The sequence below is a fragment of the Megalobrama amblycephala genome, linkage group LG1 (assembly GCF_018812025.1).
Source record: "Megalobrama amblycephala isolate DHTTF-2021 linkage group LG1, ASM1881202v1, whole genome shotgun sequence".
NCBI lineage: Eukaryota > Metazoa > Chordata > Actinopteri > Cypriniformes > Xenocyprididae > Megalobrama > Megalobrama amblycephala.
In genome coordinates, this window is record NC_063044.1 from 44,094,172 (window position 1) to 44,121,715 (window position 27,544).

General features: G+C 40.4%; 1 protein-coding gene across 1 annotated transcript in view; it reads right to left on the minus strand.

Annotated features, from left to right (window-relative positions):
• Positions 1 to 1,112: 1,112 nt before the first annotated feature.
• The window catches only part of tnrc6c1 (trinucleotide repeat containing adaptor 6C1), a 64,414-nt gene continuing 37,982 nt past the window's right edge, over positions 1,113 to 27,544 (minus strand). The window contains 19 exon segments of the mRNA XM_048194967.1: positions 1,113 to 7,905; positions 8,028 to 8,167; positions 8,258 to 8,328; positions 10,120 to 10,335; positions 11,319 to 11,468; positions 12,257 to 12,445; positions 12,552 to 12,716; positions 13,052 to 13,298; positions 13,440 to 13,523; positions 13,659 to 13,778; positions 13,901 to 14,044; positions 15,447 to 15,578; positions 15,703 to 15,851; positions 15,935 to 15,992; positions 16,214 to 16,291; positions 16,386 to 16,549; positions 16,835 to 17,029; positions 17,729 to 17,887; positions 17,890 to 20,115. Coding sequence (XP_048050924.1) covers positions 7,527 to 7,905; positions 8,028 to 8,167; positions 8,258 to 8,328; positions 10,120 to 10,335; positions 11,319 to 11,468; positions 12,257 to 12,445; positions 12,552 to 12,716; positions 13,052 to 13,298; positions 13,440 to 13,523; positions 13,659 to 13,778; positions 13,901 to 14,044; positions 15,447 to 15,578; positions 15,703 to 15,851; positions 15,935 to 15,992; positions 16,214 to 16,291; positions 16,386 to 16,549; positions 16,835 to 17,029; positions 17,729 to 17,887; positions 17,890 to 20,115 — 5,066 coding nt within the window. The 3' untranslated portion in view covers positions 1,113 to 7,526.

Below are 27,544 nucleotides of genomic sequence, written 5' to 3' on the forward strand. Positions count from 1 at the left end.
GACCATAGAACACTTTTCCACTTTGAAACAGTCCATTTTAAATGAGCCTTGGCCCACCTGACACGATGGCGCTTCTGGACCATGTTCACATATGGCTTCCTTTTCGCATGATTGAGCTTTAGTTGGCATCTGCAGATGGCACGGCGGATTGTGTTTACAGACATTGGTTTCTGGAAGTATTCCTGGGCCCATTTAGTAATGTCATTGACACAATCATGCCGATGAGTGATGCAGTGTTGTCTGAGGGCCCGAAAACCACGGGCATCCAATAAAGGTCTTCGGCCTCGTCCCTTACGCACAGACATTTCTCCAGTTTCTCTGAATCTTTTGATGATGTTATGCACTGTAGATGATGAGATTTGCAATTTGACATTGAGGAACATTGTTTTCCACAATCTTTTTACGCACTCTTTCACATCTCTGCCCATCTTTACTTCTGAGAGACACTGCCTCTCTAAGACATCCCTTTTATAGCTAATCATATTAGAGACCTGATATCAATTAACTGAATTAGTTACTAGATGTTCTCCCAGCTGAATCTTTTCAAAATTTCTTGCTTTTTCATCCATTTGTTGCTCCCGTGCCAACTATTTAGACCTGTAGCAGGCATTAAATTTGAAATGAGCTCATTTAGTGGATAAAAGTGTCAAATTTCTCAGTTTAAACATTTATTGTTATATGTTCTATTGTGAATAAAATATTGGCTCATGTGATTTGAAAGTCTTTTAGTTTTCATTTTATTCTAAATTAAATAAACGTCCCAACATTTCAAGAATTTGTGTTGTACTAAAATAATTATGTTATATAATAATAATATTATAACCTAATTTATTGGGATAAAATGATCAAAGAAGAATCAGAAAAAAATCTTTAATGTAATTTTAAATAAAGCAGGGTCAATACAAGTTGGATACTTTCTGATCATTTGTCATGGGCATCTTTATTTTTATTCAGTCCGAATTCGTTAAATAAACGTCAACCCACACTACTTCACTAAAGCATTTTTCATCCTATCGGAAGAGTACAGTGACAGGTTATTAAGCTTAAGTGTCACACTTTTTTGTATTCATCATAACAAGTGATGTCCACTAATACTCAATGACCAAACCAAATTCATTACAGCCAAGAACAAAAATGCAATTTATTAATTGTTTGAAAGAAGCTCCATAGTTCAAAACATTTTTTTTCGGTGCATGTCAACAATCACATTCTATGAGGAAAGAGAAAAAGAGAGAGAAAACAAACAAAAACAAAACATTAAAAGCCACTGACTTATTAAAATCTCAGTACAGACATATTCCTTAACATTTAAAATCAAAAGGCAAAAGCAACCCAGTATCTCCATCCACACTCATCCCAGTAACACTCGCTCACACACACACACACACACAAAGAACACAGACAACCTTGAAAGTCATGGGCTACAAAAAAACCCCCACAGTGCTTCAGAATGAGACGTTCATTGGTTTAGGAATACACAGCATGGCGATGTACTGTATGTAAGAAACATGAAAAATGGGAAGTAAGATGGGGTCGGTGGGGGAGGGAGACAACAGAGCATATGAGCACAATAAAAGGACACACAAAAAAGAATCCCTCGAATCCCAATGAGAGATGGGTCACAGAGGCTTTAAGAACCCCACCCCCCTTGTGCATAGATCATGATCCGTATAAACCAGCTTTTTTTCTCTTTAAATCAATCAAATTGATACAGAAACCCTGCCCCCAATCCCTCGTTTTTAGTTCTCATCATGTAATACCCGCCACAAGAGACAGAATGACAAAGAGGAAAGAAATAGTAATGCACAATGGTCCTGATTTCAACAGGAAGGGACCTCATGTTAAGAAAATACAATAAAGATTCAAACATACAGCATTTGTATGTTCTTTCACCGTCTTTTGAACAATCAAAATCATTGATCATTTTGTTTAAAATGTAAAGCAATTTCAATATATAGATTTATATATAAAGCACTCCATTTTTTAAAGTTCATTAAGAGTTCATTATTTGGTAAATATGTAACTGCTACGGATTTAGAAACAAAGGTATTTTCTTCTTCTGAAATCCATAACCTTCAGTGCTTATGTTTTTTTTTTTTTTTTTCCTCCGTTATCCTCTTTCTCTAAAAACAAACATTAAATGGCGTGGAGTTGGTACTCTGGAACCCTTGCCTTCCTGAGACATGATCCACTTTTTTTGTGTGTGCAAGATAGTGAACAACTATGTCTTCTTTTCTCTTTTTTTTTTTTTTTTTAAAAAAAAGGATTTTTTTTTTTTTTTGCTTCAAAAAAAAAAAAAAAAAAAAAAACAGGCTTTGATAATCTATGCAAGTAACATTGCCAACATAAATAAAAACAAAAACATGACAACACTGATCAATCCCAGAGTTCTCCAAGTAGCACAATAATCTTCATTCTGTAAAGTGTTTTTGTTATTCATTTGATGGAAGTATATATCCTTTAGGATTTGCTTTCTTTTCTCTTCTCATGACAATCCCATTGCAACATTTTTTCCTTGAACTTCAGAAAAACATGAAATGTTTGTAAACTGTTGGTGGCCTTGCACAAAGATAGTGAACAAAAATTAACAAAAAAAAAAAAAAAAAAGAAGCAAACCAGAAAGGTAGGCACCTCTGAAATGAGTCTTGTAAGAAACTCTTCTCCAGATGTCTATCCAGCTCATCATGGTGTAACATGGGGAGTTACAAGTCCCTCTAAATCAATCTATGGCCACAGTTCTTCAAAAAGATTTTTCCCCACATTTCATATTCATATACTTTTTTTTGTAGTATTTTGCATTTTTTCTGTTTATAATCCAAAAACAAAAAATGGTGCAATACTCAAAATAATCCATTTCTTTATCATGGATTATTCCACAATAAAAGCCACTATAAGGTAGATAATCGTATTACAGATAAAAAAAACACACTTGTTATATTTCTCAATAAGTCCTTGAGTAAACATTAACACATGAATTGTCACCTTGTCCCCTTAGTACTTTAATATCATGTTGTACGATTAGCTGAATGAGGGGAAGCAGACACTCAGTGCAACTCTAATAACAAAGCTAATAACAAATACAATAACAATACACATCCGAATATATTTTTGACTAGCGAACAAAAGACAGACAAAAAAAAAAAAAAAAAAACACTAAGATGAAACAAAGGCGAAAACAAATCCACTGTAATCACTAGCATACATTGGTTTGAACTCACGCAAACAGGCAAACAAACGCATTCATCCGTCATACAGTACACGCAATCTTGTGCAAACACTCACATACAACCGATGTCGTTTTGCTTTTTTTTCCTCTTATCTTTGTTTTTTAAATTTTTTTAGTTTTTTTTTTTTTTAACTACATTTTTTTCATTTAGTTTGAACTGATGTTATCAAAAAGCTTGGAAGTGTATGAATGACAAAATTATTACAAAAATTTTCACATTACATTATTGGCGCTTCTTTTGATTCAAGTATGTGTTTTTTCATTTGTATAATTTTGATATGTTTATGCATTTATCATCTAGTTAAATTCATGGAGAGAAGGAAACAGGGGGTTACTCAGGCCTGAAAAAAATTAAAAATGGAGAGAAAAAAAATAAAATTAAAATACAACCAGTTATATACATACACAGGATTTCAGATGTACATGTATATCAACCAGCATGTGCATATTCTAGCCAGGGCCCTAAGAAAGAGGATTTGATTTTCTTAGAGCTCATCTCCACCCAGGCCCTGTTATTTTGTACGATCGAAGCGGACTTCTTATCTACAAAAAATTGCATCTGAGCCGATCTCATGGAGCTGGGGTACATTAGTCCTACAGATAAGACTCAGTATGCCCACAGTGGAGGACTGGCCACTTTTTTAGCTAGCTAGCTAGCCTGACAGGCATTCCTCTGGATTTTAAACAAGTTTTGGATGTTTGTTTTTTTTGTTTGTTTGTTTTTTTTCAATCTGTGGTCTCGAGTACAGCTTAGAGAAAGGCAGTTAATATATATATATACATATATATATATATATATATATCTTCAAAAACAGGCAATAGTGATTGTTGCTAGTGTCACTCGAGTGTGAAGTAAAAAAAAACAACCCCCCAAAAAAAGAAGAAAAGGGATTTTCCCCTTTTAAGACTTGGTATCAACTGGCATGTGCCCCAGGCCTCCTGATACAATAGGTCCATGTGGACCTGGACAAAAAAACAAAATAAAAAATAATCTGTACCGTTCCCCTAGTAGCGGGTCAGGACAGAATATAATACCATCAATACAGCAACCCCAGAGTCATCTGTCCGCCACTTCTGGGCGTCAAAGGCTTGCAGAGAGAAGCACTTCAGTCAAAGAGTGTACTACAGATTTAAAGTTTCCTTTTTCAACAATAACATTAATAATAATGAGACAAAAACCTTTTTTGGTTTTAAAAAAAGATGTACCCAAATGTGAACCATCTACAGTGCACCTAAACATTCTGGATTCCCTGTTTAATTCTCAGCAGTCCTCCCAGGCGTATATATTTGATACCTGGGACAAGGTGCTACCCGTCTGTCTTGGTGCCAACCTGCATTCTACCTCTCCATCTCCATGTGCTCTTTACAAAACCAAACATCAAAACACATTTCAAGAAATAAGGAGTCCCACTCTGATAGATTCATGTCTAGGTTAAGTCTACGATCGAGAATAGGAACATTAGGATCTGAAAAAACAGAGGAACTTCCTCTGCGAATCCACTCGCCCACCCATTTAGCATCTTTAAAGCCACATCGGATAATGCGATAATGCACAACTACGCCCCGCTTGTAACGATAAACAGTTTGGGGTTCTCTGAGGCTGCCCTGAGACTGCATGTACATAATGTAAGAGATCATTCAGAGAGTAAACAGTGAGGGCCTGGTAATCAGTTCAAATGAAGCGGGCCGGTTTCTTTCTTTAGGCCACACCGTAAGGAAGCTGCCTTCTCACGATGAACTGGTAAGCTGAAGAGTGGGCTTGGAGAGAACTACAGATTGAAGCTGAAGGCCGTGAACTGCACCTCTCGGTCGGTCTTTGCATAGAAGTGGAGAGCGGAGTCTCCGTTATCGTTTGCTTTATTACTGTGAGAAGAGGCGACCAGGTAAAGTAGTGTACTCTGTCTGCCCTTTGTCGTAAGCACCAGTGTGAGCGTGTGGCCTGGCAGGCCTCTGACGCCGGAGCGGAGGAAAGTTCAGAGGAGAGGCAGAAGACAAACTGAGCACCATCAACCTACTCTTCGTCACGCTTTAAAAGTGCGCTCCGGCCTTAAACGCGCAACCGAAAACAATCCATTTCCGTCACTACAAGTGATTCCATATTTCAATCGCCAAGGTTTACGCTGAGGTGTGCCTCTTAATCAGAGTGTTTTCTGCATATGCGCAGCAAGAGGGGCTGGTGAGAGCAGCTACCATAGAGACCACTGCATTGACACACACAAACCAAAAAAAAAAAAGCGCAAAAGAACGATATAACATCAACAACAGCAACGACGATAACAACAGCAATGTTGACAGAAAAAAAAAAAAAAAAAAAACAAAAAAAAAAACAACACTGGCAATTCCAGAAGGGAAAAACCCAATTGATCATAAAAAGTACTTGAAACGAACCTGTCCACTTCCAGCTAAAGTGATCTTTGCATGAGAAGGAGAGAGAGAGAGAGTCTATGAGAGTGAAGTTGAGACGAGGTCGAGTGCTGGCGCAGTAGTAGTACGTACTGATTGGCCAGGTCTGAAGGAGCCACTGCTCCGGCCCAGGCAGGTCCGTTCTGGCATCTGGTGCGCCGGCCTGGCACAGCGGGTCAAAAGTCAGAGCGTGGGCACCCGAGGCGCCACAGCAGATAGGCACTCAATGGCCACACTTATCATACAGGTAGGCAGGGCCACCAGGGCAGGGGGCCCCACAGAATCCATTAGAAACATTACAACACGTCTAGCATCTCCAGACAAAAAGGCTAATGATTTTGGAGTACTGTAACAGTGATATTTACTTTGATATATATCATCTGAAAGAAAAAAAAACACGTAAACGCTTCAGTCTTGTTGTGGTGTTTTTTTTCCCCTCATCAGACATCCCTTCGTTTTGCTACCATTTTTGAAATGTCTAATTTCAAAGTTGAAAGACTGTGGAAAGACGTAGAGTTCAAAAAGAAGCATGGAGGAGAAGTTCGGTAGATTGCTTTTCATCGTCGCTTTTTGTCAGTTTCACACTTACACGTGTGATTTGTTGGCATTAAAGTCGGAGCTTGACGCTCTTGCTAAGTGCTATGAAGAAACCACACCTTCTTTTTTCCATACTTTTGTACCAAATACAACAACAACGAAAGAAAAAAAAAAAAAAAAAAAAAAGCACTTTGTCTACTGGGTTACAAAGAAACACCTCTTATTTGGTTTGAAGCCCCTGTTGCCCCTGTAGTCACACTTGTCCTTGAGTGTGTAGAGGAAGTGCTAGTGAATGTTTCATCACCATGGGCTTACACACTGACAGAGTCCTCTTCTGTTCAGTCCCATGCTTGGTGGATGGGGCTGGAGACGAGTCTTTGATCCCCTCCGTCCCCAGATGAGCTCCGACCTTTCCGCCGGCAAAAAAGCACTGCGTAAAGATGGACGGAAGAGTCTGTGGCATATATTGCACGTCAGACGAACGACAATGAGGACCGAGGTCATTTAGGAAAATGAAAGTAGTCCATCTGAAAAAGTGTTTCCTGTACATTTTTTTTTTTTTTGTGAGAAGTGGTTAATATGTTCCTCAGCTGTCCACATGTCCTCTCAGCTTAAGAATAAATGCCTCAAATGTGCAGAGGGGTCATATACATGTCTGTCCTTTTGAGAGTAATGAGGACAGGATGGCAATCGTGGGAAACAAGGAGGACGAATGCTGCAGCTGAGATCGAACCCATGACAGTCCTGGCTCAGAAATGAGAAAATGTGCAATTCTCAAGATGTTTCTTCAGAGTACAAGTGGAGTGGGACTGATCAGCAGTTAAGGCTAAAGTTTAGTGCTGTTAATTAATCCAAATGATCCAAAGGACAAATGAAGAACGAAAAAAGCCAGTCCAAAACACAGGGAGTGAGTTAGTTTGGAATGACGCATATTTCTTCGGGGAGAGGGCAATATGCTGTGATAGGGCTGACAAGATGTGCTCGTGCCAGAGGAATTTAAAACAATGGCAGCTTGTCTCATCGGTTTGTAGTAAAATACACTTTCACACTGGTATCAGTTAATAGAGAAACGTTTCTGTAAAGGTTCACTTCTCTTTTAGTCACGGATCTTCGTAAGAAGTCTATAGAATACTGTAATCCAAGCCTAATGATCAAGAGAACACAGATGAAAAGTCACAAAACAAAATAAAAAAAAAGTAGAGGAAGAAGGTCAGCAGCCTCTATGCAAGTGTGGCCTAAGCCTCCTGTCTCTTGGTTTTTCACAGTTCCACTGACGTTGATTATCGCCAAATGATTTGCTTGGTTTTTGCTCGTTAAGTTTCATATTTCGCTGCGGTAGGGTGTTGAGCGCTTGGCGCTCTCACATGGACTCTCCGCTCAGCAGGTCTCCAGGAAGCAGCGTATTGATTGGGGTGGGGCTGCCGACCACTCGACCGTCCTCGGTGCTGGGCGGGCCCCACAGGCTGGAGTACTGCGGTACGCCCCCCCACAGCAGCTCGTTGCTTGCCTTACCGCCGGACCCCGTCCCGCCTGCTCCTCCTCCTCCCAGACTGCTGCTGTTCCAGTGGCCGATGGGGTGTGTGGCCGCCGTCCCTCCGCCTCCCAGCCGAGTTTGATTGGTGCCGGGGTTGGCCTGCCAGCTGGTGGTGGGCGTAAGGGACTGACCCTGTGCAAAGAAGCGGTTCACCTCCTCTTCTCCAGCAAACTCTGCCAGTATAGTGGTGTTTCCCAGAACACACCTGAAACGCAAGTATTTAGAGAGAGAACAGATGACTGTGATCATATAGTTGAGGTTGGTACCGCAAAAAAAAAAAAAAAAAAAAAAAAAAAAAAAAGTGACAAAGGTGAAAGATTTATGTACATGTGTAGGGACTTCTGGGCTTTGGCAGCCTCCTCTTTAGAACTGTAGCGCACCACGGCATTGCCCTGTGTCAGGTTGAGGTGGAATGTGATTAGCGGGCCGTGCTGCATGCACAGTGTCCGCAGTGTTGAACCATCGATCTAAATGTCACAACAGAAAGAGCAGATTTATAACGCTGTAAACAATTAACCAAGAAATTAGTCAATGAACAACAGTAGCCACAAGAATACCTGTGGTGTGAGGTTTCTCAAAACCAACCAGCTAGTGCTCCTGCTGGAGCTGTCTGTACTCCATGTGGTACCTACTTATAGAGAGAAAGAACACTTTATTATACCGTTATTACTATATTATACCATTACAACATAGTCTAAGAATTAAAGTACCATATACACTACTGTTCAAAACTTTGGGGCAAGCAAGATTTTAAAGAATTTTTATTTAGTACGGATGCATTAAATTGATCAAAAGTGACAGTAAAGACATTTATAATGTTAGAAAATATTTCTGTTTAAAAAAGTATCACAGTTTCCACAAAAATATTAGAACAGGTGTTTTCAACATTGAGAAAACAGTCATTTTAAATTGTAGTAATATTCACATAATTATGTTGATGTTCACCTCTGTAAATATTTGCATTTATTAAAAAAAAAACATGGTTTATAAAATCTTATTTATATATTTTTATAAGGGCACCTCTGTAAACATTTGCTTTTATTAAAAATGTATTATTATCTTTTATAACTTATATAAATGGAGTGATATATAGATAATACAAGTTAAATTATATCATTTATATAGTGGGACTCCTTTACATTTGCCATCATCTAATGTGCATTTAAAAAACTAATTTTAATAACATTGTTAAATGTAATCTTTAGTAAATTAGATGAATATCAATTTTTCCTGCTGTATATTATAATGTGATGTCACATTTAAACTGACTGATTTTCATTTTTAGGGTTCTAATTTTAATTTTATTTAGACAAAATAGTATTGAGTTTAATACTGGCCATAACCTAAAAAACAATTAACAGCTTATTGGTATTGACCAAAACTATAAAGGGTTAGTTCACCCAAAAATGAAAATTCTGTCACTAATTGTTACATAATTGTTCCACACCCGTAAGACCTTCGTTCATCTTCAAAACACAAATTAAGATATTTTTGATGAAATCCGAGGGTTTCTGAACCAAACATAGGCAGCAACGACACTGCAGCTTTTGAGGCCCAGAAAGGTAGTAAAGTCATCGTTAAAATAGTCAACGTGACTACAGTGGTTCAACCTTAAATGTTATGAAGCGACGAGAATACTTTTTATGTGCAAAACCAAAACAAAAATAACGACTTTATTCAACAATCTCTTCTCTTTCGTGTCATGCTCCTTGCACAGTTCATAAAATTAAGGTTGAACCACTGTCGTCACGTGTACCGTTTTTAACAATGTCTTTAGTACCTTTCTGGACCTTGACAGTGGTAATTAAATTGCTGTCTATGGACGAGTCACCTCTTGGATTTCACCAAAATATCTAAATTTGTGAAGATGAATGAAGGTCTTACGGGTGTGGAACGACATGAGAGACATTCATGATAGAATTTTCATTTTTTGGGTGAACTAACCCTTTAATATCGGTTCAGCCCAATTTGTCATGATGCACAACCCCTGGTCAACCTTTCACTTTTGTTGTACAGAAAGAGAGCGATGTGAACATTATGCTGAAAATCATAGTACGAAAGTCATACGAGTTTAGATTGTCATGAGGGTGAGTCAGTGGTAGAATTTTTATTTTTGGTTAAACTCATTTTTCTACAGCAAAACTGTATGATAAACAACTGCTTCAGTTAAAAGTGTGATCAAGCAACAGCTCGGGAATGTTGACTAACACACGATGTATGCAAGACCACAAAAAAAAAAAAAAATGCATGCTCGCAAACGCTCCGACCGTTCCAATCCTCACCTCATCTAACCCCCAACGTTTTGACTAGCATTCACACCCACATAAAACAGTCAACTGACAAAATTCAACTGCTGTTTCAATACGCCCACATCTTCGCTACCTCGGATTAAACTTGCGCCTTTCACATACACACACACCTGAGGAGTACGAGCTGCTCCAGCCAGCCACGAGGCCCAGGGTGTTTCCGCCCCACGTGGACGAGGGCTTGGTGTTGGTCAGGCCCGGAGGTGGCCGTGTGGGAGCTGTTGTGTTCCGGGGTCCTTGTGGAACTTTCCAAAGCTCATGAGAGAGAGAAGGCTGGGTGTGTGAGATGGGCCCTGGGGACCAAGTGGACTTCATGTCAGACAGCTTGCCTGTAGATCAGAGAAGTGAAAGTGTGAAAAGGTCAGAAGGAAACAGACAGAGTATGCTAACAGACATCTTATTTCCTCTTTCTAATTCTGTGCAACCCAGAATTAGACATACTGTGGTGAAAGGTGTTCTCACAGCAGTCATAGTCATTGAGGCACCACCGCAAACAGGAAAGACAGGGTCCAGGCCCATGTGTGACATCATAAGAGTACATGCCTCATTTCTTTCTTTCTTTCTTTTTTAACGCCATACCAGCTTCAAAGGCTATATTCATGACATGCCTCATTTAAAAAAAAAAAAAAAAAAAAAAAAAAAAAGTGCCTTCTCACCACTTCCACCTCACAAAAATCACAGATAGCAGGTGACCATGCTGAACAAAGGGGCAGTGTGTAACTAACACAACTGAGGGGAAGTATGGATGAATGTAGGTGGGACAGAGCTCTCTAAGGGGGAAAGGGCCACACTTGAGTCAGATGCACTAGATATACAGGAATGCGACCACTCTTTGGGGCCCCATGCTAGGTTGAATAGAAAGCTGTAAGAAAAGAGTGTGATGGGGAGGACTGAGGGCAGGAAAGGGATTCTGGGAGTTGTACCTGTGCTGTCTGCCTCGGGGGAGGACAGACTGAAAGAGCTAGTGACTGGCCAATCGCTGGAGGGAGGCAGAGCCTCACCCTGTGAGGAAGTTGGGGTGGAACCTACAATGTGTCCCGAACAAAGCATGCAAGAATTCAAAGTGGAAATAAGAAAAATAATGCATGTGAAGAAAGAAAAAAAACGTAGTGGTTGCTTTATGTGAAAAAAAAAGTAAAAAAAAAACAAACAATACTGCAATATGCAATACCATTTATTCAATATATACAGAAGTGTTTAACTAGAGATGGTACGATGGGATTTGTTAAAGTTTTTTGCTTCCAGTGTCACCTGAAAGGATGTTCACTGAAAGATCATTTCTTTGAAGGGAAAAGGTGATTGGTCCTCTTACCTCCACTCCTGTCTCTCAGCAGGTAACGGTTAACATCCTGAATGTTGGTGTTGATGGTGGGCCCACTGGGAACACTCCCTGGAGTTACATTGGGGTCAGTCTCAGGGTCAATATTCTGCAGTCCTTTCCAGGGCACTCCTGGACAAAACTCTAAAGGAGTTTCATACAAATCAGATCATGTATGACACACTGACAGATGCATGTAGTATTTGGACACACTTAAAATTTCTAATTATCTTTTCATTATATAAAAATTATCCAATCCAGGGAATTTTCATCAGCTGACCCCTCTGACCAAAATCACTTGAAATCCTCCTGATTTTTTAATATTTCAATAATTTAACACATTCACATGTTCACAGCTCTCTGATGTTGATTAATGATCTTTTTTATTAAGTGTTTTATTTTGATTGTTTTTTATTTTTTAATTATGTATTTTAATTTGACATTTTATGCTTTTCATCAACTCAAAACCCCTCGCAGTTCCCTTACAAAGCCCCAGGGTTTTGTGAACCCCAGTTTGGGAAACTTAGATCTAATCAATGGCATTTAATAAAATAAAATATAGCACAAAAACAAAGTTAGTTAGGATTCAAATGATAAAATAATAGATGTATTGTTCAAATAATAAAGTATTGTAATATTTTATGGTTGTCAAACATTAGTGCATTATCTTAATGTGAAGACCTACACCTGTGGTTATTCTGTTGTACACCTACACAAACTTAAAAGTCAGTGGAAAAATGGCTATTTATTAATGTATTTATTTTTTGCAGATGCTACTTGGTTTGGTATTTTTTTAATCCAGTGGTAATGACATTCATTTACTTTAAGTATGACCTAAATTTTCAAAAGTATCCAAATACTTTTAAATGCTTTCAGTGCTTTTATAATCCTACAACTAGTCCAAAGAGATTTTAGAGATGCCAGTTAGTCACCTGGAGGCCAGTTGACATTAGTCCCGTTGGAGATCTTGTCATTGTTGTTCTTTCCCTGGCCCCAGCTATCATGAGGTGCCAGAGGGCTGGCAGGAGACTCGGAGCTGGAAATCAGATTGTAGGGACTGTAGGAGTCATCCAGCTGGGGCTTACTAGGGGGACCCAGATTGGGGCCTGCAGAGATGGCACCTGTATAACATAGGTGGTATGGAATATCATCGTATCAGGCCAGATATTAACCACTATGCCACATATTCACAGTACGGTTACTGATAAATGTAATAGCAATGCGCACCATGCTTGCTAAAGTTGGGCTCCATAGGAGAGGAGTTGCCAGATAGATTCTCCATGGAGTTAGGGTGTGTCCACTGTGATAGGCGTGACTGAGGCTGAGGAGAGTCCTTAATGGAGAGGCCACCCACCTCCATGCAGTTTACATTCATGTTGGGGTTCAATCCAGCTGCAGAGAAGCACATATGCAAGGATCAGCGAGGGTGATTTTAAAATAAGTTCCCATAAATTCCCATAACATTTTCATGACCTTTCTAGTCATTTGTTACTGAATAGGAGTTTTTTTTAAAAAAAAAAATCACTATTGACCTCAATAAGGCTTGAAAACAAATGTACCAAACAGCAATATCTAGCTAATGAAACATTTTAGAGCAGAGATTAACATGAAATATATATTCCTTACAGAAATTCCCATGACTTTTACAGATTTTCTAAGACTGTAGGAACCGTGTTTAGAAGAACATTTGGATAGGCATACAATAACAGACAGTGTTGGCAACTCACAAATAGGGTAGGGTGAGAAGGAGTTTGGAGAAGACTGTGGCTCTTTGGTCTGAAGGTCGGAAACAGAGAGGCTGGAGACCTGGGGATGGGATGGAAATGTGTCCAGAGCTGATTTGCCTGCGCTGGGATGCAGGCCCGGGTGTGAGGGGGGTGGCTGCTGCTGCTGTTGTTTCATCAGCAGAGCCTGAGCCAGCTGCCGCTGGTGCTGCTGGATCTGTTGCTGCATGTTATTGATTGTACGTGCAACCTGCAAGAGGACATGCTTGTGAACACAGAACTGAGATCTAAAAATTGATATTAAAATACAAAGAAACAAATCATTATTGAGAATCATAAAAAAATTTTTTATTGGTATCATGACGACACTAATTGGGAGGGAACTGCTCACTTGCTGCTCTTGCTGACGGATGGGGCCAGAAACACTGCGCTGTGCCTGCAACATCTGCTGCTGAATTTGTAAACGCTGGTACGCCTGCAAAATCATAGACAAATTTACATTACGATGAGACTTTAGGAGTGAAATATAAGATTATATGCAGACAAATAAAAATATGTTCTTTAATTACAGGTGAAAATATCAACAAGATGTCGAAAAACTGGCACTTACCAGTTGCAGCTGATAAAGTTGGTTCAACAGGGTCATATGCTGAGGGTTTATTGGTGAGGTTAAAAGTGCAGGGTTGAGACCAATGTTTTTTGCTGCAAACTGTAAAAGCTGTGCTTGAACCTGTCAGTGAAAAAAACAGAGTTCAGCATGATTTCAACACTCCCACACAACACTCAAATGGTGAAAAAATGTCACAAATGTAAGCAAGGTGCTAAACCACTTGTGTCCATGTCTGTGCACACCTGAGGGCTGAGAAACTGAGGCACTTGAGCGCGTAGACTAGGCTGGGACGAGTTGAGAGGTGGCACTGACGGCTGGGGAGGAGGCTGCTGCTGCAGGGCCCGGGCTTGTGCTGCTCCGCTACTACCAAATACTCCACTCTGCATCTACACAAACACACACAAAAAATTCATTCGGAAACAGACTTCATGAGGATATGCTCAAAGCTGTCATGCCCTCATATTGCTGGTTCAATATGGGCAATATACCAATATCTATACAGCTAGGTGGACGATGACTAATATAATGCTATATAAAATAAAATATTATATAATTAAAACATTAATTATAAAATAAATAGGGATGCACCAATACCAATAACAGTAGCAGTATTGGGCCGATACCAAGCTTATGTATTTGTACTCGTACTCGTACAAATACCCCTGATACCAAAGACCGATACCTTATGTGACACAACTGGCAGAATTTTCTGTGTAAAGAGACACCGACGGCAGAGGCAGAAACAATGCCAGCTTCAGGAGTGTGGAAATACTTCAAAATTAATGATGACAACCCACACATTGCAAACTGCATGCAAATCGTGCCGAATAACACAGACCAGAAGCGCGTGATCCCAGTTCTCTCAGACAGAGCGCGAACAGTTCTCATTGCACCTGAATGGTCAAATGCACAAATAGTTGTCAAAAAGTCCATAGTGTGGAGTATTTCATGTAATAGGTTATGGCTTAAGTGGACATAAACAGGTGGGTGAAAAAAGGGTATGTCAGTAGGCAAATATTATATCCATGGATTCAATCTTAAAATGACAGTAGCCTAATTAAATATTTGTCTGTCATTAATGTTCATAAAACAACAAAAAATGTTAAATTTATATATATATATATATATATATATATATATATATATATATATATATATATATATATATATATATATATATATATATATATATATATGTGTGTGTGTGTGTGTGTGTGAGTGAAATAAAGTTTCTCATATAATTGGTCATATTGCCCACTCGTCCCGTATTCCACCATGAGAAATCTGGTCAGCCTAGGTTGTGTTTACATTGGTTCACTTTTTGAAAGGCAGGTTAAAAAAGATGTTTGTTTTTTATTATGACTTTGGTAATTATGCCCTTTGAAGGTTATTGGACACTGTGAAATTTGTGCTTTAAGTTTGTGACAAGCACATAAAAATTATTACTTTTCCATTGGAGTAATAATAAAGAAGCTGTCCTACTTTCATTAGTCTCACTGTGTTGTGCTTGGAAAACCGCCACTTTACCCAAAAAACAAACAAACAAACAAACAAACAAACAGAAATTAATAAATGTATAGGCATTGGTATCGCAAGTACCAGAAAAAAAAAATATCAGTACTCGTACTTGGTCCTTAAAAAAAATGGTATCGGTGCATCCCTAAAAATAAATATTAACGTATGAATGTCACCGAATTACATCAAACTAATATGGACATAAAACAAGTTCAAAGTATACAAAAACAAGAGATATGATTTAGCATTGAAGAAAAATATACATAGACCCACCTGTCGGTTATTCAAGTTTTGCATTGCAACTCCAAGACTCTGGCCAGGGAGTGCAGCACTACCCAATGGGAGCTTCAGGCTCGGAGAAGGCATAAACGGTGAGGTTTGGGCATCATCTGCTAGCCCAGCATCCTAAGGATGAAAGAACAACAACAACAAAAAAAAAAACTTAGGTCAAACAAAATCCACCACAATGTAATGTCTTCTAGATGGAATAACCAGAATGTGCTGATTTTTAATTGTGAGAAGCACAAACCTTGTCCAAGAAGGGGGGGCGATCTGAAGAGGATTCTTTGGAGATGACTGAAGGCCTGCATCCCATTGGTTTATTGACTAGGCCGTTGTTGTAGTCAGAGATTCCCATCCCCCGTTTATCTAGTTCGGTCTTCTTCTCCAAAAGGGCGCCTACAACACAACTAATATTTAAATACCATATTCCAGCAAAGAAGCTCTGAAGGAATTGAAGATTTTGCATGTTCAACACCTACTCATGGCCTGATCCAAGTTCATGTTGTTGCTCTTGAGAGCCTCTTCTGCAGGGTCTCTCTGCAAAGGCAACACAAACACACAGTAAAAACCCATATATTAATCATTTTCAATAACACATGTTAACGTTAAAAAGCCAACGCATTTGTAACTCGACGTTTATAGCCATATGTAAGCAATAACATACAATTAGCCAGTCAGTATCACAAAATAAACCCCAGGCACAACAGTCAAACAAACAGAGGGATATTTGGATATTAGCAAAGATAAGCAGCACTTACAGGGAAGCCCATGTCAGTCAGCTGCTTGATGAGACGATTCATTATCCAGGTATCATCCTGTTTATTTGGGACTTTTCCCTTTAAATAAAAACAGAGACAGATGAACTCAATATGACTAACACCTACATTAAACTCATGTAGCTTTTTTTTTTTTTTTTTTTTTTTTTAATACCTTTGGTGGGCCCTTTTTGGGTGGGTTACCCCAGGAACTGCAGGAGGAGTTGCTCTCCTGAGATGCAGTGCTGTTCCACATGTCGCTCTCATCCTGCTCCCACTGCCCTGCAGACAGGCCCATGTCCTCACCACCTCCCCAGCCATCTTGCATAGATTTTGGGGCTAGAAGAAAATGACAAATTATTGTAAGTGTCCATAGTACAGATTAATATATGCAATTGGTTGTGTTAACAATTAAAAGAAACAAACAATTTTTCCCTAATGAAATAGCAAAGCATGTACAATCTTGCAATGCATTATTTACAACAACAGGGGGCCCTGTTGTTACACATTTCAAAGCTCTGATAACTGCATGTGATAATAGCATGTGATTTTTTCCCCACACAAAATCAATTAAAGCACTGAAAAATATTTTTATTCAAATAAATGTAAATTAATAAAACTAACCAGGTTTGCAGGGGGCAGATCCAGGGGGTCCGTTGCCTCGACCATAGACCTCGGGGCCATTATCACCCCAGCTGCCACAACCACCTGGGGGTTTGCCCCATGCTGAAGTGCCATTGTCCACACTTGCTGGAGGGGCGGCTGGCTCCCCCCATGAGGGCTCAGGTTTTGAATGGACATTTGTCATCTCATTCCATCCTGCAGAGGAATATTTCAAACTTAAGGACAAGTGTCCCCTAAGTTTTTACTGTATAATGGTCCATGCTTTTAAGGTGGACACCATGTAGTATATACAGTGGGTCCAAAAGTTAGATATCTTCAAATTTTAATTTTTCCCCTCTACAAACTATATTACCAGCCCAACAATTTGAGTAAAAAGTTGAATTTGAAAAAATTCCATGAATTTAAGAATTTATTAATTCTTAAAACACATATTTTAATTAAAACTTTGTTTTTTTCTTTCAAAAACAAATGTTACTTTGTAGGCTCCTCTGTCTTAAAATGGAATAATACATTGCAATATTAAATGTCTGTTTAGTTCTTGGCACAGGGGAGAACTGAGGATGCCATGTTAAATACAGCTTTGGCAGAGGGAGTGCAAAGCTACACGCAAACAGCAGAGGGCGTCGGGTCTGTTCCAAGTATCCTGCTGAGGAATAGTGATACTCCCCACAGATGGCGGCCCAACTCTAATTACACACTTCCTCCTGGCTCAAACATTATGTTGAACTACACTCAAGACTGAAAGTAAACACTACTCTGTTAGCATGAACTGTTACGTAGTTTTTTTTTTGGTTTTTGTTTTTTGTATGGCATTATGTTTAAAAGTGTAGTGATACATTTTAACTAGTTAAAGGTAATTTTCAATACATGTCAAAGTAAAAAGTCGTTTCTTACCTGGATTCATGAGGGTTGTTCTATTGTGAGGCGGTCCCGTTTGATGTGGGCCAGCGTTATCAGGGGAAATGTTATTATTGTTTGAGTTTGGCCCTCCATGGCTGTGAGCCTGCATGGGAGGCTGGTTATGGTGGGGATGATGATGATGGTTGTTGGGTAATTGTTGGTATTGCCAGGTCCTGGTTTGCCTTGCATCCCAGGGTTATTCCTGTCCCAGAGATTGACTGTCTTGTTGCAAGTGCTTGGGTCACCCCAAGCTGAGGTACCGTCATCGATCTCCATCTTACGACGGATGGAGGGTGGAGAGGGCTCCTGCCATCCAGTGGGCTCTCCAGTATGGTCAGGTTTAACACCGCCACCATTTCCTCCACCCCACCCAGAGCCACTCTGCTTTACAGAGCTAGGACCTCCCCAAGAACCCATGCTTCCACTGCCACTATTGCCATTGGTGCCTTCCTGAGGCTTGTTATTCCATCCTTGTTGTGACACATTGGTGCGTTGTGTATCACCCCAGTTTCCCCCTACTGCAGGGGTAGACTTTGCCCAACCCCTGGAGCCCTCGTTCCAGCTGGTACCCTCTCCCTCCCAGGTAGAGCTGGAGGGACCATTTTTCTTTACATCTCCATGTTCACCCCATTCTCCTCCAGACCCACTTTCTCCACCAGGTCCATTACCCCATCCGTGAGATGGTTTGGACCCCTCACCCCAGCCCTGTGATTTGGCTTTAATGTGACTGTCTTCCCAGGTAGGAGACTTCTCCTCTGAACTCCAAGTCTGACCACTTTTCTGCAGGCTGCCACCTGAGCCTCCGGCTGGGGTACTGCTCCAATTTCCAGGACCATTGGAAGGTTTTTTGTTGCTGGTTGGATCAGCCCAACCAGAGCTAGCCTGGGGTGATGGCATGGCTGTGCCCCATCCAGGTACAGCTCCAGTACTAGGGCATGGGCCCTCATTCTTGCCTCCAGAGTCAGGTCTGGATGTAGTGCCTGAGTTTGGGTTGGCACTGCCAGAAGTTGGTGTTGGTCCTAGATTGGCTGCATTTGAGGACGAGCCCCAGGCATCAGTTCCAATGTCATTCTTGCGGTTGGAGCGTGCAGCTTCTTCGGTCTCCCAAGCTGTATGCTGCCGCACTGGTGTTTGTCCCCAGCCTGTGTTGCACAGAACCCGAGGGTCCATATCCTGGGCTGGTAGAATAGGGGGAGCCTCATCTCTTGATGAGCGGTCCCTCCTTCGAGGACGGCATTCCATGCTGTCACTGCTTCCCTCACTAGCTGTAGCATTGGCCCCACGGACCCAAGAACTGAGCTGCTGCTGCTCTTGGGTGGGAGAGCTTGAAGAATCCCATCCTTTGGCCTCACTGTTGGAATGCTTACCCCAGTCCCCAGTTGAAGCAGCTTGTCCCCAGCCAGAAGTGCCTGAGGCCCCACCTTGTCCCCAGCTGCTCCCTGAGTCCCAACCAGAGTCTTTTGAGCCACCACCAGACTTGGTATCTCCATTACCCCAAACAGGTTCCTCATCTCCATTGACTTGCGAGGCTCCTCCTGGAGTTTGAACAAACGAGCCCATGCCTGCAGGGCCAACCCCCCAGTTAGGCAGGCTGTGGCCTGGGCTTCTGGGCTCCTGCTTAGTGTGATTTGGTCCATCAGTGTTAAGGTTCTGAGGTTCGGAGCTGAAAGACACATTCGTGGATGGGGTGGAGTGTGGCTCTGAGGAGTCACTGGGCACAATGCTACCCCATGTGGTGCTGCCATTGCCACTGCCACCATTACCTGCAGAATTTCCATTGGCACCACCCATACTGCCACTGCTGCTAGAGCCCTGGCTGGGCAAAGTGCCCGGTGGGCTACAGAGAGTAGGAGGAGGAGGGTTGTTTCCTCCAGAGCTGCCGCCACCCATGCCGGTCCCTTCATGTCCCAAAACTGGCCAGGCAGAGGGGTTGGCGTTGGGGTTTAAGTTCAAGTTAAAGTTGGAGGAGCCCCAACCCCTGGCTCCCACTGATGTGCTGGAGACTTCATTCTTCCCTTCTCCTCCACTGGCAGGAGAAGGGCCGGAGCCCCAGCCTCTGCTGGCCCCACCCTGACTAGAGAGCAGACCTCCTGAGTGGCTGGCATTGGCTTTGCTGGGGTGATTGGCTGAGAAATGGCCTTGCTGGCCAGCTCCTGTGGCCATGCTCATGCTGCTGATGTCACTGATACTTTCAGTGTCCAAGGGGCATCCTGCAGGGGCGTGGCTTTCTTTGCATGAAATGGAAGGCCACGCCTCCGTATCGCGCTCGTCAATAATCAGTGGATCCCAGCCGCTGCAGCTGTTGGTAGAGGCTGTAGTGGCACTGCGATTGAGGGATATATTCTCATACTGCGCTGCCAGGGCACTCTGTGGGGGCAGCTCTACAAAAAGAAGAGAAAGAAAGAGAAACTATTAAAATACTGTGCCTGCAGTGTATATTAAATTTAATTTATTCATAAGATTATCCCAACAAGGCATACTTTTCTTTATAGGCTACATGTTATTAAATACATTATATGTATAAATGCAATTAGCAATACCTCAATACTTTAATCATTAGATTATATTAGATTTTGGGTGAAAAAATTATATTTAAAAAAATATATAAAAACACTTTCTATACAAATACAACATTCTCAGATTATGAAACATTTACAATAAAACAATAAAAACACTTCAAATCTTTCATCTAAATTACCATTTACAGGAAGATCTTCTTAAACTGATCAAACGATTTTTTTTCTTGGCTTCCTTTTAGACAAATTGGTTTTACATCAGCACAGTAGCCATGGTCATAACATATAAAATATAATAAAAATGCACCAGTAACTTCATGTTCTGGTTCACATGTATGTGCTAGCCTGGAGTCATTATTTTTCACTGCTGTCCCCACAAAGCCTTGGTTCTAGCAACCACAAATATCTCCCTCTGCTGGACTGACAGGTTAAAACCGCAGACTTTGCTTTCAAAGATGTTCATTCTAAACCTGACCTGACACATTGATAACATTGAAAGCAGTGCAAATGCCCACATATGGATACCAGGATCCTGTTGTGTTAATTAGCTGGCAAATGCTGCCCAGCCTCCTGGCACTCGCTCAACTCTGTTGTTGTTTTTGTGTGGCTTTGCATGCTCAGGCACAGCTCAGTCTCTGTCAGATCTGAGCAAAGCAGCAGCGTTTGTGCACACCAAGCTTTCGGTCACAAACCACACAAAAAACACTTTCAACTAAAGATAAAAACGGAGGAGTGTATAAAAGAAAGGATAGTGTGTTTCCAACACAAATGCTGTCCTTCTGAAGAGTCACTGCGTAGTAAAGGACGCCATTTTATCAAATCTGAACTGAAGCCAAAAAAGCTTAGAGCTGCCGTCAACATCTTACAGTGTCTCGCTGAAGAAAGCTTATCAGATGAACGCAGCAAACCTCTGCCCTGCATTAATCTCTAACAAGCAATGCAATAGATTTAGGGATTTGCGTTTTATTTGCAGTTATTTGAATGGTACACTTCCAAATCAAACAGCAGCAGTACAGCAGAGAGCAAAGCAAAGGAAAAGCCTGTCATCAAAGCGTGGAGGATCGTACTATGAGGTTGGAGGGGGTGGGGTCGCAGAGAAGTGGAAAAGTACCTGAAGAGAGATGTCGCCCGACCATCCTGAGAGAAGCGCTAGGCTGCGTGCAGAGCACTGGCCATCCCTGTTACAATATGTCTGCTGCTCGCGAGGCTTCTGAGGCTCATATTTGAAATGCTGCCAAGGAGCTGCAGCTCAGTACACGAGCGACCGCCCCGTTCGTCCCACACGGCTTCGGCAGGATCCGATCTCTGTTCCCTCACCCGGGCTTTATTTATATCTACCTCTGTTCCTGATTCGGAGAGGAGACTCTCTCGTGAGGGAGGGGAAAGGGGTTGCATGGGAGTTGAAGGTTAAAGCCAAGAGCATTCCGTTGTGCCATTAGAAGGGAGGAAAAAAAAAAAAAAAAAAAAAAAAAAAAGAGAGAGATTCCTTTTCTTGTGCGCCCCTCTCTTCTTTCATGCTTTCAAACTGTCACAAAACATTTAGCCGAGACCATTCAGACTGCAATTAGCACCGCTGCTCACAATAGAGCGAGCTGAATAGATGCACAAAAGCAAGCCAGCCTCCGAGCATAGGCTGCACTGCAAGGACTGCAAGGACTGCAAACACAGAAACATACACACACCTCACATCTCCCTGTCATACTGGCTGATTTTTAGTATACGCTCTTCTTCTAATATTAAAAGTACAGTGGGTGTGTGAATTTGTAGCTCTGCATACCAGAGGTGCGGTCCCAAGTTTAGAGGAAAACAACACTTCAATGGCTGAATGGGAAACAGGATAAACACACCAAATGAGGCTCACATGTAGGCGGGCAGGTGGCCAAGGGCTAAATGTCTGTGCAGAGTGTGCCCGCACTTTAATGATGCAGAGGAGACAGAAAGACGACCGGAAAGCATGCATGCTGGGAGGAAAGAAGGGATGGCTCCAGTACAGGAGAGATAGAAAAACAGAAAATGAGATGAACACTTACAAAAGCACACTAGCTCTCTTGGCATCAAGGAGAGCATTGTTTACAAATGATCCCAGCGCCTCCCATATACACAAAACACCAAAGTCCGAAGAGAACAGACTCTTATTATACTCCAACTCAGTGCCAGCTTTTTCTAGCCAAATATGCAATGATGTAATCAAAGCCTCATTATTGATTATTCGCTTGCCTGCAAATGACCCTTTTATGAAAACCCTCAAACAAGTAAATCTAAATGATAGCTTTGGGTTTTACTACCTAAATAGTTATTGGTAGGTTTTGTTGTGTCTTTCTGTAGTAACTATTACAGTAAGAGTGCCAGAGTACTATCCGGGCAGCACGATGCAGCTGAGGAAGAGGAAAGGATGGAGTTTACCATCCCTCGTTAGACACAAAATAGTCCAGACAAACACTAGACAAATTTCTGCCAATTGAATATTGAGCACTACAAACATCTTTTAAACACACAGTAGCACACTTGCATACTTTCTGAACTCTACTTAGAATTCTATCTAAAGATTGCTTGGCAACACTGAAGAACATTTATAAAAAAAAAAAGGATGTGATTTTTTTTTTTTTTTTACTATGATTAGAGGTCTTCCATTGTTATTTATACATTATATGAAAAATATACACTAAATAGCCAAAATGTTGCCGTTTCCTCAAATTGAAAGGAAGATTCCTGTGTATTAGCATTGTCAATCTTAATTTAATCTGAACACTTTGAGTGTAAATGTGTAATTAACCTAAATATAAATTACCCATTACTATATTCATACCATGCTAAAAATGGCATCTGCAATTCAATTCTCTATATAAAATGCTCTAATTGTTTAAATCAGTGTTGTTTTAGTATATTTTATATATTATAGTTCTTATTAATTTTTGAGTTTGCTTTTATTTTTATACTTTCAGATTTAAATGTAATTTTAGTTTAATTTTTAGTAACTGTTTTGTGCTTGCCATATTTTTAAGCTTTTTAAAAAAAAAAATCTTTGAAAAGTTTTAATTTACTTTTATTTCAATTTTAGTTTTCTTCAAGTATTAATACATCCACTTATATCAGCAAGTTGCTAAGGCATCATTTCTATATTCATTTCTTTTTTAATTTTTTTGTTTATTTATTTTAGTTACTTGCGATAACGACACTGGTTTAAGCATTGCAGCACAATCTCTGAACCTTTTTATTCTATTCCTTTCCACTGCAATCCTCCTCACTGTTTTAACTGAAAAAAATAAATTAAAAAAAAAATTGTATTCAGTGTGAAAGGAAGCATAAACTGTCATGCCGAACAGCACCATATGCATCCTTACAATTTTTTGCTCTGTGTTTATGTGCATTCATGTACAAATCAATAGCAGCAATACTGTGGGGCGAAGAACAGGGGGCTTTGCTGACGTTGTCGTTTGTCAGTTGCAAAGATGCTTGGTGGGAGAGAGGAGGGAGGGGCCAGCATGCATGAGGGTCTTATGCAACAACCATCCGTCTTGATGTACTATACCACACTCCCGCTCATCCTCGGCAGGATGTGACATCAGGAACAGGCAGACACTAAGCGACCACCAGCATCGGGCAGCAGGGGGCGACTAGAAGAGACGTTAGCAGAATAACACAGGCATGACAATAACAACTCAACCAAGAACTAATCAAACAGTGCAGGTTTTATTATATATTGCTGACAAATCCTATTTTCCGGATCTCAATGCCTGTAATGTGCATATGTTCTCTTTAAACCAAAGAAACGGAAAGCTAGCTGTACTGGCTTGAAGGAAACTAGTCTGCCAGAATCTTTTTACTTTACATTACTTTTGGGAAGAAGGGAGGCTGCACACCATTGTACAAGGGAAAGTTCTCATTATCACTCCCTGAGCTGGGCCTCCTCAGCCCAGTCACTCCACTTCACTTCCTGGTCACAACAGTGTTGGCGTTTGTAGGATGCATGCAAGTTGTATGGGTGTGACAGGGAAAGAGAGAAAGTTTTTGAGGCTGGGACCAGTGCCAGTGCTCAGGTCTGTTTGGTGGTTGGGGAAAGAGAACACAAGACTCACTGAGGCAAACAGGCCCATAATGAGCTGATAATTCCTCTACAACAGCAGGCCTGTATGTATAATGCAACTCCACAGAGCAGCCGGCCACACTGTGCAACATAAACCTCGAATCTACATTTAGAAACAAATACACTAGGTCTTAAATGTGAAGTTTATCTGCCTCTAGCAAAAACTGCAAAATAGCGACTCAAGACCCTGTGTTCTTATTAGGACTGCACGATATGAAAAATAACATTGAACTTAAAAGCGATTCTTAGAGGCTGTGATTATTTTGTATGCACAGCTTGTCAATGAACTATGGCTTCAAATGCTAATTCATCTGAAAGCACTGCGAGTTTGAGTCACTTATAATGTACTTTTGAAAAAGCAATACACGTCAAACATCTTTCCAGACATGAGAAGCATTTATAAGCATCTTGTCCAACAAAAGACAACATTTAATAACATGTTTTTACTCTAAACTCATTTTATAACGACAGTTGAGCATCATTCTGTGAGATGATGTAGCTTCTTACACAGAAAAAGGCAGTCGTGTATTTATTAGTCATGTTTAATCAATCAAAGCATATAAATCCTCTATTTATTCAGCTACAGCGATATGACGCATGTTATCTTCTTCTGTGGCAGGGCATATTGGAGTTTCTGCGCAAGAGTGCCCTTTGGCTTTCAGATGGAGAAGCATTTACTATTGATCACAGAGCCGTACAGCTCTGACAAGCTGCGCACAAAATGTAATCACAGCCTCTGCCAAATCACGTGTGGTTTAATCGAGATAAATCGTGCAGCCCTATTTCTGATGTATTCACGTTGCTCTCTTAATAACTGTTACCCATTCACACCATTATAAGCTATATACCTAATCAGACTATTACAAGCGTGATTGGGTATACACATAGACGCATGAAAATGGGGCATCAGGCCACACAAAAGTAAAAATTCATCTTCTAGAATTTTTGAGGATAAGAGGCAAAGCATTCCCTTGGGCCGTTTTTACATTAGATATCCATGTGACAACTGTAGGAAAAAAAAAAGGGAAGGGGGGGCAAAAGAGACAAGCTAAATGAATACAGCCTCTGTGCTGCTGCTGCTGGCTTAAAGCAGAGCTGTGGGCCATTCGGCTGCATTCCAGCGGCTTCCTGTAAAAACACACACACACAGAAAGCTGGGAGCTCTTATTACTTGCTAGGCTCCCGTTAAGTAACATTCAGCGGAACCACAGCTCAGTGCACGTGTCGGCTCAAAAACATAACCAAAAGCAAACTCAACAAGGAGACAGACAGAAGGAAGCAGGAAAATAAGTGCAAATGTAGGTAAGTTTTTTTTTTTTTTTTTTTAAACTGGGATTTTTTTTTTTTTTGGCCCTGCCATACATGCAAGGCTATCTTAGAATAGGGCCACAAAACATGATATTTTCTTACACAGCAATGCATAAATAATAATGTTTGGTAAGCTATGTTATTACTGTTGCTCCCTAATCCTTAGGGGTGATAATAAGGCTTTAAAGATACCTGTTCAGTTAGTAGTTTTGAAGATTGTGAACTACATTGACAAATAGGAAATCTGTTTATTCAGATGTTTTAATTACTTAAATCCTTTAATTACTTTATCCTTTTTCAATTAGGAAGTTATATATTAAATAATACTAAAACATGTTCATTTACATGTGGTAATTTATTTTTCACAAAATACTACTGACAAAAGTCTTTAACTACACATGATCATATGAAGCACTAGAAATACAATGCTGTAAGATGTATGTGTTTGATTCAATAAAAAGAACTGACTTATAAGATTCATTCATTCAGGAATTGAACTCTACTGATTGCAATGTTAGATTTTATTCACAACAAAGTTTATGCACAGACAAGCACCATCATATTTACATAAAAATAAATCAAATAAAATTTACAATCACTCCTACAGGATTCCTTCAGAGCAAGGGTCTTCAACCGGTTGTCTGCAGCGGTACTGCCAATTAATGTTTGATCACAAATAATTTTTTGTTTAAAAATTAAAACATGGGTAAACATCAGAGTCAAATTTAAATATAAGCACCCTCAAACAAAAAAGCAAAAGCACCCTCAGTTGAAACTGTGATAATATCATACTGGCGAAACAGATCTGGCAAATGCTCCATTATACAGATACACATACACTGATGCATGTGCAACAACAATATTGTGCATAGTTCAAATCTACTGTCTTGACATAATATAACTTGCATATCATTATATGGTTGGTTTATATTATTATTGAAGGCTATATGCTTAATATGTAGCTCTGTTCGACATTTTGTCTCGGGGGTCCCTGCTCTCTCTCTCTCTTTCGCCTAAGAGGTCCTTGCCCTGAAAAACACTGAAGACTCTTGCTTCAGACCAGAGCCAATCAATACTCTGGCATGGATGGCACATATATGGGCCCTCCCAATTCAAAGGAGACTCCTTCACGCACATTTACTGTAAGCTGTGAATCACCCCTGCCCACAGAGCTGATCGTCTGCCATCTCTCTCTTCTCCTCTCAAACTCGTTTTTTCACTCCGCCACAGCAATTGAGAAGCCACAGACACAGCTGAAGACTGCCAAGTCCACATACAAACTACAACACTCTTGGCACACCCACGCGCCTCCAAACACAGGAAGTAGCAAAGAACAGCTCAGCATGACTGTTTCTCTCTCTCCACCTAGCTTTCTTTACTTGCAAAACAGTGACAGGAAAAAAAAAAAATCCACTACTACCTACTGCACATGCACACATGAATGAGTTCAAACAACACTATATAACAAAAAGACCATGATTAAATGTCAACAGGAGATTTCAACAAGACCCTGCCTGTGTGATGAATAAATAAGTCAATTTTTCTGCCTATTGAACCACATGTTTTGTGCCACACTCATTAGGGGCTGTTTACACAGAATGCACTTTTTCATTCAATTGTGCTACTTTTGCATTGTTTTTTTTGTTTTTTTTTAATGTAAACATGCACTAGACGCCACTCTACTCAAGAGATGCTTCTCGCATCTCTTGCAGTGTCTCGCACAACATGGGGTTGTAAAAATGCAGCCCTCAATTCTTCTGCATCTGTGTGAATGGCCGACACCCTTAGATTAAAAAATAGCTTGACAACATGTTTTTTATAGCCAGTTCTAACTTAAAAGTTGTATTTTTAATTAAATATTAGAACAGAATATAGATGCAGATTTCCCGATTTGTTTCGGTT